At 40.9% G+C, this 12606-nt stretch overlaps 1 protein-coding gene across 1 annotated transcript; it reads left to right on the top strand.

Moving 5' to 3' along the window:
• Positions 1-271: 271 nt before the first annotated feature.
• Positions 272-12130, top strand: LOC148765592 (uncharacterized). The gene is made up of 3 exons (XM_088811816.1): positions 272-956; positions 1035-2852; positions 11415-12130. The coding sequence occupies exons 1-3, from the start codon at positions 272-274 to the stop codon at positions 12128-12130; spliced, it is 3219 nt and encodes a 1072-aa protein (XP_088667942.1).
• Positions 12131-12606: the final 476 nt, after the last annotated feature.

Raw genomic sequence — 12606 nt, 5'->3', positions numbered from 1 at the left:
ATATGGCCCGACGGATGCTGCAATGTGCAAAATGTTCCGCACCACTCTCTCCAAGAGGGCAATGAATTGGTTCAACTCTCTACCCATAGGGTCGATTGACACATTCGCTCGGTTGTCAACCCGGTTCACCAACCAATTCGCCATCAACAAACAATATGCCAAGACCCCAGCTCATCTTTTCTCTGTAGTACAGAGAGATAACGAGACGCTCCGCAACTACATTAAGCGTTTCGTAGAGGCCGTCCACGAAGTCCCCAGTGTAGGGCAAGACATGCTCTCCGGGATTATGCAGCAGAACTTGAAAACTGGTAGATTCAAAGAATCTATCGTCGGAAGACCCCCAGGCAACTTAGAGGAGCTGCTGAATCGAGCCAAAAAATACGTCCGGATAGAGGAAGCCTCTACCCATGCTCCTCCTAAAAGAAAAAGGGAAGATGACCGTCAGGACAATAGGAGGCGCGATGATCGACGTCCACCACTTCCACCTCAAAGCCAACCCTCTTCCTCCTACAATAGGTTCACTCCGCTAAACGCTCGCCTCACAGAAATCCTTCACGTGATAGAACATAAAGGTTTAGCAGAACCTCCACGTCCGATGCAGCCAAATGCAAAGCGAGAAAAATCGGATCGTTATTGTCGATTCCATAAGGACAGAGGGCATACTACGGAGGAATGTGCACAACTCAAAGTGGCGATTGAGAGGCTGATCAAACAGGGCCATTTAGGCGAATACATCGATAAGCCGCGAAATAAGCGCCGTGATGATCCTCCACGCCGAGATAAAAATCGAGATCAACAACAAAGGCGAGAGGATGGGGGTCATCGACGTGACCTAGATAACAACGATAACCAGCCTACCCGGGGAATCATCTCTTTTATCTCCGGAGGACCGGCGGGGGGCGATTCACAAAATGCAAGACGCACCCTCGCTCGATCAGCACGCATGAATCAAGAACGTGCTTCTCCATCCGCACGCATATATCAAATACGAAGACCTGATCACAGCTTAGTCTTCAACTCCTCCGACCTTGAAGGTCCAGATGAAGACCATGTCGATGCATTGGTAGTAACAACAACGGTGGCCAACTTCTTGGTCAAGAAGATATTAGTGGATGGTGGGAGCTCAGCTGACATCATGTACCTCCACGCCTTTAAGCAGCTAGGCATAGATAATGCCCGTTTTAGTCCCATCTCCACACCCCTGAAAGGGTTCACAGGAGAAGGCATTTTGTCCATGGGAGAAGTGGAGCTGCCTGTTTCTTTAGGGGAAGACCCCTGTCGAATCACAAAACTAATCAAGTTCCTCGTCGTCGACAGACCATCACCCTACAACATCATTCTGGGGAGGCCAGCAATCCACACATTCAAGTCAGTGCCTTCCTCCTATCATCAGAAGTGGAAGTTCCCTACTCCCTATGGAATGGGGGAAGTACTTGGAGATAGACGTCTCGCTCGAGAGTGCTATGCAAGGGCCCTACGAGAACCCTCAAAGAAGCCTAAACCACCCGGAAAGGGAGACGACACCCAAAAATCCGACAAACGGAAATGGATCAATGCGATCATCGAGGATAATAAAGAAATCCTCATCAGCGTACCTGATGACAGCATCAAGCTAGCAGCCGTCGAAGAACTTAAGCTCATAGAGCTCACTCCCGTAGATACCTCCAAGCTCGTACGAATAGGATCTGATTTAGATCCAACCACGGAGCAGCAGCTAATCAACTTCCTACGACACAATGGAGATGTGTTCGCATGGAAAGCCCAAGATTTGTCGGGCATTCCCCCTCAGGTAGCCCTACATCGGCTTAACGTCGACAAGAGGTTGAAGCCAGTCAAACAGAGGAAACGGACATTTGGTGCCGAGCGCAACAAGCATATCAAAGCGGAAGTGGCAAAACTCCTTGAAGCGGGCCACATACGACCAGTTCAGTATCCTGAATGGTTGTCGAACGTAGTACTCGTTCCCAAACCCGGGGGAAAGTGGAGGTTATGCGTGGATTTCACCGACCTCAACAAAACATGTCCTAAGGATCCATTTCCTTTACCTAGAATCGACCAACTCATCGATTCAACTTCGGGGTGTGAGCTCCTCAGCTTCCTTGACGCTTATCAAGGGTATAACCAAATCTTGCTTGCACCAGAAGATCAAGAGAGGGCTAGCTTCATCACAGACCAAGGCATCTATTGCTATAGAGTCATGCCGTTCGGATTAAAAAATGCGGGAGCCACTTACCAACGTCTAGTGAACGCCATGTTCGCGGACCAGATCGGTAAGAATATGGAGGTATATATCGATGACATGCTCGTCAAAAGTGTCAAGGTCTCGGACCACCTAACTGATCTAGATCAGTGTTTCGCCACCCTGCGGAAATATAAGATGAAGCTCAATCCCCTCAAATTTTCATTCGGAGTTCGCGGAGGCAAATTTTTGGGTTATATGATTTCGCAGCGAGGAATCGAAGCAATCACCTCCATGGCTCCGCCAACATCGATCAAGAAAGTTCAACAACTCAACGACTGTTTGGCATCCTTGAACAGATTTATTTCAAGATCAGCGGACAAGGCTCTCCCCTTTTTCAAGATTTTAAGGAGAGGAAAAAAGTTCGAGTGGGATGAGGCATGTCAAAAGGCCTTCACTGAGCTGAAGTCATATCTCGCATCACCACCCTTGCACACAAAACCTCAGCCGGGAGACACCCTCATGTTGTACTTAGCTACCTCGGCTAACGCCATCAGCGCAGTCCTCATCCGAGATGGAGGAAAGGGCCACCAACCCATATACTACATAAGTCGCGCCCTCCAAGAAGCCGAACAACGCTACACCAACATGGAGAAACTCGCTCTCGCTCTCTGTTGGTCGAAAACCTACACGCAAGTGCACGTATCGTACAAGTAATATAGTGGACAATTAAGTCCGGATATCGAACCCACAGGGAATATTTAATTACTTAATCCTAGACGCTAAATTCTACCAATTATTATCAAGCCCACCCTACACAGTCGAGTTTTGAGAGAATAAACTAAATTAAACTAAATTAAAAACAAACAAAAACAAGAAAGCAATTAAAAACGAAGATTTAATCAAAGTAGACAAGCCTAGGATTTTATTCTTCCCCCTATGTGATTATTACTCCCCCAATTCCCTCAATTATGCAAGCAATTAACCCGGATTATTAACCTGAGATGCTAAAATAATCATAACCCGCTTCCGCGTGTATTACGATTCTAATACTCTAGATTCAATTACTATATTCCTATGCAATTAATTCTAGAACACAGCATTAAGCACAAATCTCAATAATGGCTACCTAAGAGATTAACTATATTCCTATGTTAATACCACAAAGGCTCTTCTACCACAGTTCTAATTATTAACCCGATCTTCCGATTCATGCGATTAACAATAACATAAAAGCACATAAGTTGATCAAGTTCATGCACTTAATAAAACAAGTAGAAGAAATAATCCGGAATTAAAACTTGCATAAAATCATAGAAAAGGGTTCATAAATCCCACATAGGGTTCCAAATAAAATCCTAGAAATAAGTAGTTTAGCTACTCATGATTAAAGGAAAAACGCAAATAAAATAAATCATAGACGATAAATCTATGCTTGGAGTCTTCGAATTCTTCGTCTTCGTTATTGCTTTGTTGCTCTTGAAATTGCGTATAAAGATGGATTCCTAATTGTGTGCTTGGCTTGGTCTTATATAGGGTGAAAAACTTGGGGAAGAAGGCAGTTTCCTTGTACAATTAAGATTCCTTCACTGCGCCAACTCGCCCATCCGGACGGCCGTGTGAGATTTATGCCTAAAATCCGCACGGCCGCGCGGTCTATTCTCCAGAATTCTGCTTTTTTCACTTTTGGCCCATATTTTCTCCAAAATTGCAGTTTTGACCCCATACTTTTCCAATTCTTCAATTTGTACCTAAAATACAATAAATCAACTTTTTAAGCACCAATTATCGTTAAAACACACCAAAAGCTCAAATAAAAAGATACGATAAAGTGTAAAAATATACACTTAACACACCCCCAAACTTGAACTTTTGCTTGTCCTCAAGCAAAAATCTACCAATAAGCAAATAACTTCAACGATAACATCTCATCACATAGATCAATGATCAACTTCACGTTTTCAGAACTTGTAATTATAATGACAATTCCTTAGACATTCGCAAGCTCAAAATTCAACAACACTTAGTCACTCACCATTACAAAAAACCACAAATCATACAATTGCTTCAAGTATCCCATATGTGCAAGTTAAAAATAGAGAAAATTTATACTTACATGCATATGCTTGACTCCAAATACTCACCAAATTATTCTACTCTACTAATATCGAACATTAAGCTATTGGGATCATTGGGGCTTTGTGGCTTTCAATTGTTAGGCTCTTTGGTTCGAGGTAGGAAAAATGGGTATGTGTGGCTATTCTTCTTGAATTTAGGTGATTACGCCAAAATTTGAAAGACAGGCGTTTGAAACAATGAATTCACCTATACGGACTTTAATAAACTCGATTCTCAAAAGTTCAAAAGTCTCCACTTTTGCTTTTGAGGCAATGGATCGAGTTTTCAAAAAATAATTCAACAACTAGTCCTTATTTCTCCCTTCTAGTCTCTTCTTCTTCTTCTTTTCTTTTTTTTTTTTTTTTTTTTTTTTTTTTTTTTTTTTTTTTTTTTTATATATATATATAGAAGCATAGATATTTGTCTTCTTTTTTTTTTTTTTTTTTTTTTTTTTTTTTTTTTTTTTTTTTTTTTTTTTCGAAGAAGAAGAAGAAGGACCTTAAGAAAAATTTCGACTGAACTTCCAAGGGGTAATTTTCAAGAATCTCCACCTATTCTACCTTACACATTGGCTAAAAGAAAGAACACCTTTTCTCCGAGGCTCAAATCAAGGTTCTAAGGATAATTTCGATAAAAAGGTCGGCTTGAAAGGCTCAAACGGTTCAAAGAAGGCCCAAATCATATCCCAAATCACTCACTACTCAATACTTCGTATCATAAATTTCCTAGGGTGAGTTCTAAAACCGAACATAGCATGATATAGCACAAATTAATTCCAAATTTAAAATACAAAACATTCAACCAAATCAATGCACAAAATGTGATTCCTAGCAATAATTTGCTTCTAAGTCCCGTTGAATCGAAAGCTAAACAAACATCAAATCCTTATCACACAAAACAAGCAATTTCATCATCAAACATTGATCATCTCTCATCATCACAAATCATCGATGCATTCAACTCAAGCAATTTTTTTTTTTTTTTTTTTTTTATATTCCGGAAAAAAAGGGAAAAACAATAAAAACGAATAAAACCTAATGCATGCAAACTAAAGCAAATAAGCACAAAAAAACATATTTTTCACCCCCAAACTTAAAATTTTCGTTGCCCTCAACGAAATTAGCACAAAGTTTTAAGGATAGAAAACACCTGATTTATTCGGAGTCGGTGTGATCGGGGTGCTCCTCCCTCACTCTCTCATGCTCATCCTCATCGGAAAGCTCGGGTACGGGCTCAAGAACGGGTGCCGGTGGATGCCGGCTCGATGCACTCGGGCGTGCCTTGAAAGATGAGATTTTGAGGAAGTTGATTCGACTCTCTAGCCTCCCTGTCAATACCAACACAAAATAAGAATCGGAGAGTGTGTGAGTGAATTATGTGTGTGGAATCGAAGAATTTTTGGAAGAGAAATTCAAAAAATTCGAAAATTTGTGTGTGGGAGATAGAAAGAAGGAAAGAGGAGGGTTTAAGAAAAAAAAAAAAAATGGGGGAGAAAATCGAATTTTCGAAAATATAAAACATCCCCTGTTGAGTTCGGACGGCCGTCCCATTTTGCAGCCTATTTTCTCGGACGGCCGCACCGTTTCCCGAAATTGGGCAGAAGCCGGTTTTCCCTTCGGACGGCCGTGCGGGATTTTGTGAAGAAATCCGCACGGCCGCACCAATTGGCCAATTTGGGCAGTAGCATCGTCCGCTTCTCAGACGGCCGTGCGAGATTCCAAGTCTTTTTCCGCACGGCCGTATGAAAAGTTTCAATAATTGCATTTTAAGGCCCTGAAAAATAAAAACTTGTTATTAGTGACCCTGAAACTTTTTAAATAATTTTTTTTTTTTTTTTTTTTTTTTTTTTTCTGGGACGGCCGACTCGACCCTCGACCACGTTTTCGACCCTGAAAAGTAAAATTCAAATAATAAATTAGAATGCATGCTTATGATATTAAAAACGAAACGAAAAATTTAAAGAAAAATACGAAAAACAATAAAGCTCGGGTTGCCTCCCGAGAAGCGCTAAGTTTAAAGTCTTCAGCCGGACGTTGCTTCTTTAATTTCATGAAAAAGTGACCGAAGTCACTTGGCAATCTTCACTCGCTTCCCAATACGGTTTGAGCCGGCTCCGTTTTACGTTGAACGTACGATTTGAATCTCGCTCCTTTATTTTGACCACCTCGTGAGGAAGAATTTCTTGGACAATACACGGCCGCGACCACTTTGATTTGTACTTCCTTGGAAATAACCAAAGACGGGATTTGCACAATAACACCAATTGTCCTTTGTGCAATTCCTTTTTGATTTTCTCCTTACGACCACAATAGCTTGACTCCTCCTTCTCTCGTGACATGCTCGAATCTTTGGGTGGCAACATCTTCCTCGCATTCTCATCGTCGTTAAGACCTCGACTCGTATGACTTTCTCTTGGAGGATTTAAAATTGAGTCCATGAAGTAAACTTGCTCCGTCCGATTCCCGTTTATGCCATCATCTCCTGCACTCAAAGTTACTTTCCCATTGTCCAAGTTCAAAACATCAAAATTTTCATGAGTTGTAAAGTCCATAAGCTCAATAGCAAAACAATCATTATTATCACATGGATTTTTATTAGCACTAAAAACATTGAATTTGATTGTTTGATCATGCACAGTCATTGTAAGATCACCACTAGCACAATCAATTAGCGTTTTCGACGTGGCTAAAAACGGTCTCCCTACGATAAGAGGTATCTCCCTATCCTCATCTATATCTAATATCACGAAATCAACAGGGAAGATAAATTTATTGACTTTCACTAGCACATTCTCTAAAATACCTTTTGGGTAAACTAAAGATCTATCGGCTAATTGAAGAGTTATAGCCGTCGGTTCAATTTCTCCTAACCCAAGATTTTTAAAGGTAGAATAGGGCATAAGATTAATGCTAGCGCCTAAATCAATGAGCGATCTAAAATTTTTACCTCCAATAGTACAGGGAATAGTAAACTTACCTGGATCGCCGAGTTTTTGTGGAAGAGGCCGAGTAAGAATTGCACTAATTTGCTCCGTGAGTTGGATCATCTCGTTCCCTTGCAATTTCTTACTTTTCTTTACGAGGTCCTTTAGGAACTTCACCCACTTTGGCATCTTTTGAAGTGCTTCAATGAAGGGAATATTTACGCGAATTTCCTTCAACTTGTCCAAAAATCTTTGATATTCGGCATCAAGCTTCTTCTTTATAAACTTTTGAGGATAAGGAATTGGAGGGACTTGTGAAGGCACCGTCGATGGTGGCTCGTCATGAGATGATTCTTTTTCCTCATTCTTTTTCGGCTTCTCGATTACCGTGCTTCTCTTCTCTTTTCGTGGGGCTTCCTCCAATTGCTTACCGTTCTTCAAGGTGACTGCTTGGCATGTCTCGACCTCGATCTTTTTCGTTAGCAATCTTTGTGGATATGGGATCGGCTCGACCCATTCGGCTACAGTGACTTGCGGCTTGATTTGAATTTCTTCCCTTTTTTCGCTCTTGACATCGATAGCTTGGCACGTCTCGAACTTTTGATTTCGAGGATCTTCCGTATTCGATGGCAATGCTCCCGGCGGGCGGTTCTCTTGCTTCAAAGCTAATTGAGCGAGTTGATTCTCCAAATTTCGCAACGAGGCTTGGGTAGCGGTCATGAATTGGGCCAATATCTCATCCGTGTTTGATTTTTGGGCCGGTGGATTGTTGCCTTGATAGCTTTGTTGAGGAGGGGCTTGATTTTGGAATTGACCTTGAGGTCTTTGATATCCTTGGCCTTGTTGATTTCCTCCATATTGCCCTTGTGATCTCCACCCTTGATTTTGGAATTGGCGAGGCGCATTGTTGACGTAGTTGAGCGACTCCACATCTTGTTGGCATTGGAGCGTGTAGTGATTTCCACTGCAAATTTCACAACATGGAGATTCAATTGCTTTGACTTGTTGTGGTGGACATGCTTTGATGTGCTGCAGAAGGAGTTGATTTTGTTGAGCAATTTGGGTCACTTGAGCTTGAAGGGCCGTAATTGCATCTAACTCCAACACTCCGGGAACTTTCTTGGCTCCACTAACCGTCCTCTCGCTTGACTTGGCAAACCGATTTTGAGCAATTTGATCCAACATGATGAAAGCATCCGGTATCGATTGACTCATAAAATTTCCCCCGGTGGATGCATCTAAGACCGTTCGCGCATTCTCGTTAATCCCTTGGTAGAAGATGTGGATTTGCCGCCATTGTTCGACTCCATGTGTTGGACATTGCCGCAAAAGAGTTTTAAATCTCTCCCATGCCTCGTATAATTGCTCGCCTTGCTCTTGGACAAAATTGTGAATTTCTCGCCGGATTCTCTCGTCCTTCTCGGGTGAGCTATAGACTTTCATGAAAAGGTTGAGGAGTTGAGGCCACGACGAGATAGAGTGGGGGGCTTGGGACATCAACCACTGGCGAGCTCTTCCTTGTAGGGAGTGCTTGAAGAGAATTAATTGAAGCGCCTCTTGGGAAACGCCGTTTTGACGGTGGGAGTTACAGGTATCTAGAAAATTGACAATGTGCAGATGGGGATCTTCACCTGCCAACCCACTAAAGAGCCCGTTATTTTGGAGCATCGTCAAAAGGCCTTGTTTGATCTCAAAATTATGCGCCTCAATGGGTGGATATTGGATGCTCGGCCGGAATCCGTCATGAGTCGGGATTATGTAATCTTGAAGTGCCCGTGGCCTAGCTGCTGGCTGTAATGGAAGTTGAAGGGGTGGGTCTTGGACTTGGTTCCCGTTGGCATTGAGTAAATTACCCTCTGCACGTATGCGTTCTTCGTCCTCCATTCTATAATTTTCGCGTTGAAGTCTCCTAGCGGCTCGAAAAGTTCGTTCGATTTCGGGATCAAACGGTTCTCTAGCAAGATCGAGTCTCCTGCGCATACAACGTACCTAAAACAAAAATAAAATAAAACGAAAATTAAATGGGTGAATCGTGAAAATTGTTCAAATCTAGAGCTAGAATAAAATAAATAATTAAAATATTCCCCGGCAACGGCGCCAAAAACTTGTTGGTCGAAAACCTACACGCAAGTGCACGTATCGTACAAGTAATATAGTGGACAATTAAGTCCGGATATCGAACCCACAGGGAATATTTAATTACTTAATCCTAGACGCTAAATTCTACCAATTATTATCAAGCCCACCCTACACAGTCGAGTTTTGAGAGAATAAACTAAATTAAACTAAATTAAAAACAAACAAAAACAAGAAAGCAATTAAAAACGAAGATTTAATCAAAGTAGACAAGCCTAGGATTTTATTCTTCCCCCTATGTGATTATTACTCCCCCAATTCCCTCAATTATGCAAGCAATTAACCCGGATTATTAACCTGAGATGCTAAAATAATCATAACCCGCTTCCGCGTGTATTACGATTCTAATACTCTAGATTCAATTACTATATTCCTATGCAATTAATTCTAGAACACAGCATTAAGCACAAATCTCAATAATGGCTACCTAAGAGATTAACTATATTCCTATGTTAATACCACAAAGGCTCTTCTACCACAGTTCTAATTATTAACCCGATCTTCCGATTCATGCGATTAACAATAACATAAAAGCACATAAGTTGATCAAGTTCATGCACTTAATAAAACAAGTAGAAGAAATAATCCGGAATTAAAACTTGCATAAAATCATAGAAAAGGGTTCATAAATCCCACATAGGGTTCCAAATAAAATCCTAGAAATAAGTAGTTTAGCTACTCATGATTAAAGGAAAAACGCAAATAAAATAAATCATAGACGATAAATCTATGCTTGGAGTCTTCGAATTCTTCGTCTTCGTTATTGCTTTGTTGCTCTTGAAATTGCGTATAAAGATGGATTCCTAATTGTGTGCTTGGCTTGGTCTTATATAGGGTGAAAAACTTGGGGAAGAAGGCAGTTTCCTTGTACAATTAAGATTCCTTCACTGCGCCAACTCGCCCATCCGGACGGCCGTGTGAGATTTATGCCTAAAATCCGCACGGCCGCGCGGTCTATTCTCCAGAATTCTGCTTTTTTCACTTTTGGCCCATATTTTCTCCAAAATTGCAGTTTTGACCCCATACTTTTCCAATTCTTCAATTTGTACCTAAAATACAATAAATCAACTTTTTAAGCACCAATTATCGTTAAAACACACCAAAAGCTCAAATAAAAAGATACGATAAAGTGTAAAAATATACACTTAACACTCTCATCAACGCAGCTCGGAAGCTTCGACCTTACTTCCAGTCACATCAGGTGGTAGGGGTGGGCATTCGGGTCGGGTTATTCGGGTATTACCCGACCCGGTCGGGTATTACCCGACCGGATCGGGTAATTTTTTACGTAACCGGGTTTTTCCCGGGTTCGGGTACCCGGTGCTCCCAAACCGGGTCGGGTCCGGGTATTAGAAATCCTACCCGGGTACCCGACCGGGTACCCGGTTGAATTTTTTTTTTTTATTTTTTTTATTTTTTTATTTTTATATACATATATATACGTATATATATATATATATATATATATATATATATATATATATATATATATATATATATATATATATATATATATATATATATATATGTCTATTATATATGTATATCAGTGTATATGTATATCATCAGTATGATATGTATATCAGATTATCAGTACAATATATATATATATATATATATATATATATATATATATATATATATATATATATATATATATATATATATATATATATATATATATATATATATATATATATATATATATATGTCTGTAGATATATGTATATGTTAAATAAAATTAGTTACTTTTATTTTTCTCTAAAAAAAAAAAAAAAAAAAAAAAAAAAAAAAAAAGGAAAATAGCAAAACCCGAACCCGACCCGAACCCGACCCGAGATAACCGGGTACCCGGCAACCGGGTACCCGGCAACCGGGTACCCGGTTATTTCGGGTCGGGTTCGGGTAATTTTTTTTTTGCAAAAAACCCGAATAACCCGACCCGAATAACCCGAATAACCCGACCCGACCCGAATGCCCACCCCTACCAGGTGGTAGTTCTCACCAATTATCCTTTGAAGCAAGTACTAAGGAGTCCTGAGACATCCGGGCGATTAGCAAAATGGGCGATAGAGTTAAGCGAATACGGGGTCGAATTCAAACCCCGCCCAGCTATCAAAGCGCAAGTATTGGCTGACTTTTTAGTCGAAATGACCTCTGTAGAAGAGAACACCTCTCTACCTACTTGGTCCGTCAGCGTCGATGGATCTTCCACTGCCACAGGAGGTGGAGCGGGTATCGTCCTAACGAACCCCGACGGAGACGAATTCGAATATGCTCAACGATTCGAATTCACAGCCTCAAACAACGTTGCCGAATACGAAGCACTGATAGCGGGAATCCGCCTCGCCCTAGCAGCCGGAGCGCGCAAGCTGCTAATCCAAAGCGATTCTCAGCTCGTCGTCAATCAAATACTCGGAACTTACGAGGCTAAAGAAGACACCATGGCGAAATACTTAGCTCTCGTGCACACTCTCTTATCTAAATTCGAGAGCTACGAGATAAGACAAGTACCTCGCTCCAATAACGTCCACGCGGACAAATTAGCTAGACTTGGAAGCTCCATGGCTAGCATCGGAAGTCGAAAGGTGACGCTCCTTACCTCACCTCAGCCAGAGATAACTTCACCCACTGAAGTACAGTATACCGATGAGGATAAACCATGCTGGTTCACTCCAATCCTGAAGTATCTCAAGAAGGGAGAACTTCCAGCGGATCCCACCGAAGCACGAAAATTAAAGACAAGAGCCGCTCGCTTCGTCATAGTAGGATAAATATAATTAGGGCAAATTACCAAAACCCCCCTGAGGTAAGCCTAAATAACGAAAATCCCCCCACGTTCTCGTAATTACGAAAACCCCCCTAAGGTATGCAGACAGCTTACGAATCGCTCTAACGGCGTTAAACTCGATAAAATCTTTTTTATTCTCCCGAATATTCCTCCGATAATACCAATTTTGCCCTTGTACACGTGGAACGTTCTGATAGTTCTATTTATTTTTATTTTATTTTGAAACAATGTTTTCATTTGAATTCCGAAAATCTTGATTTTGAAAGCAATACTTCAGTTTTTAAAACAATGTTTCAATTGTTTAAAGAATATTTCTCAAAATAATTTAAAACAATATATATCGATTTTGTTTTTTTGGAATTTATATAATTTCGAATTTCAATCAAGTTTTAATTATGAAAATTCTGTTTTAACAAGACGCAATGCGTGTTGTTGAAAGTCCATTTTCATGTAGTGTTT

This window comes from Erythranthe guttata, chromosome 13, assembly GCF_056151865.1.
Source record: "Erythranthe guttata isolate IM_541 chromosome 13, IM_541, whole genome shotgun sequence".
Taxonomy (NCBI): Eukaryota; Viridiplantae; Streptophyta; class Magnoliopsida; order Lamiales; family Phrymaceae; genus Erythranthe; species Erythranthe guttata.
Note: the sequence above shows the minus strand (reverse complement) of the source record. Positions and strands in the feature narration are given on the sequence as shown.

Coding starts and splice junctions, on each gene's coding strand:
- LOC148765592 (XM_088811816.1), top strand. CDS start 272: ATGCTCTCCGGGATTATGCAGCAGAACTTGAAAACTGGTAGATTCAAA. Junction 957..1,034: donor AGCACGCATGAATCAAGAAC/GTGCTTCTCCAT, acceptor CCGACCTTGAAG/GTCCAGATGAAGACCATGTC. Junction 2,853..11,414: donor GAAACTCGCTCTCGCTCTCT/GTTGGTCGAAAA, acceptor CCGGGCGATTAG/CAAAATGGGCGATAGAGTTA.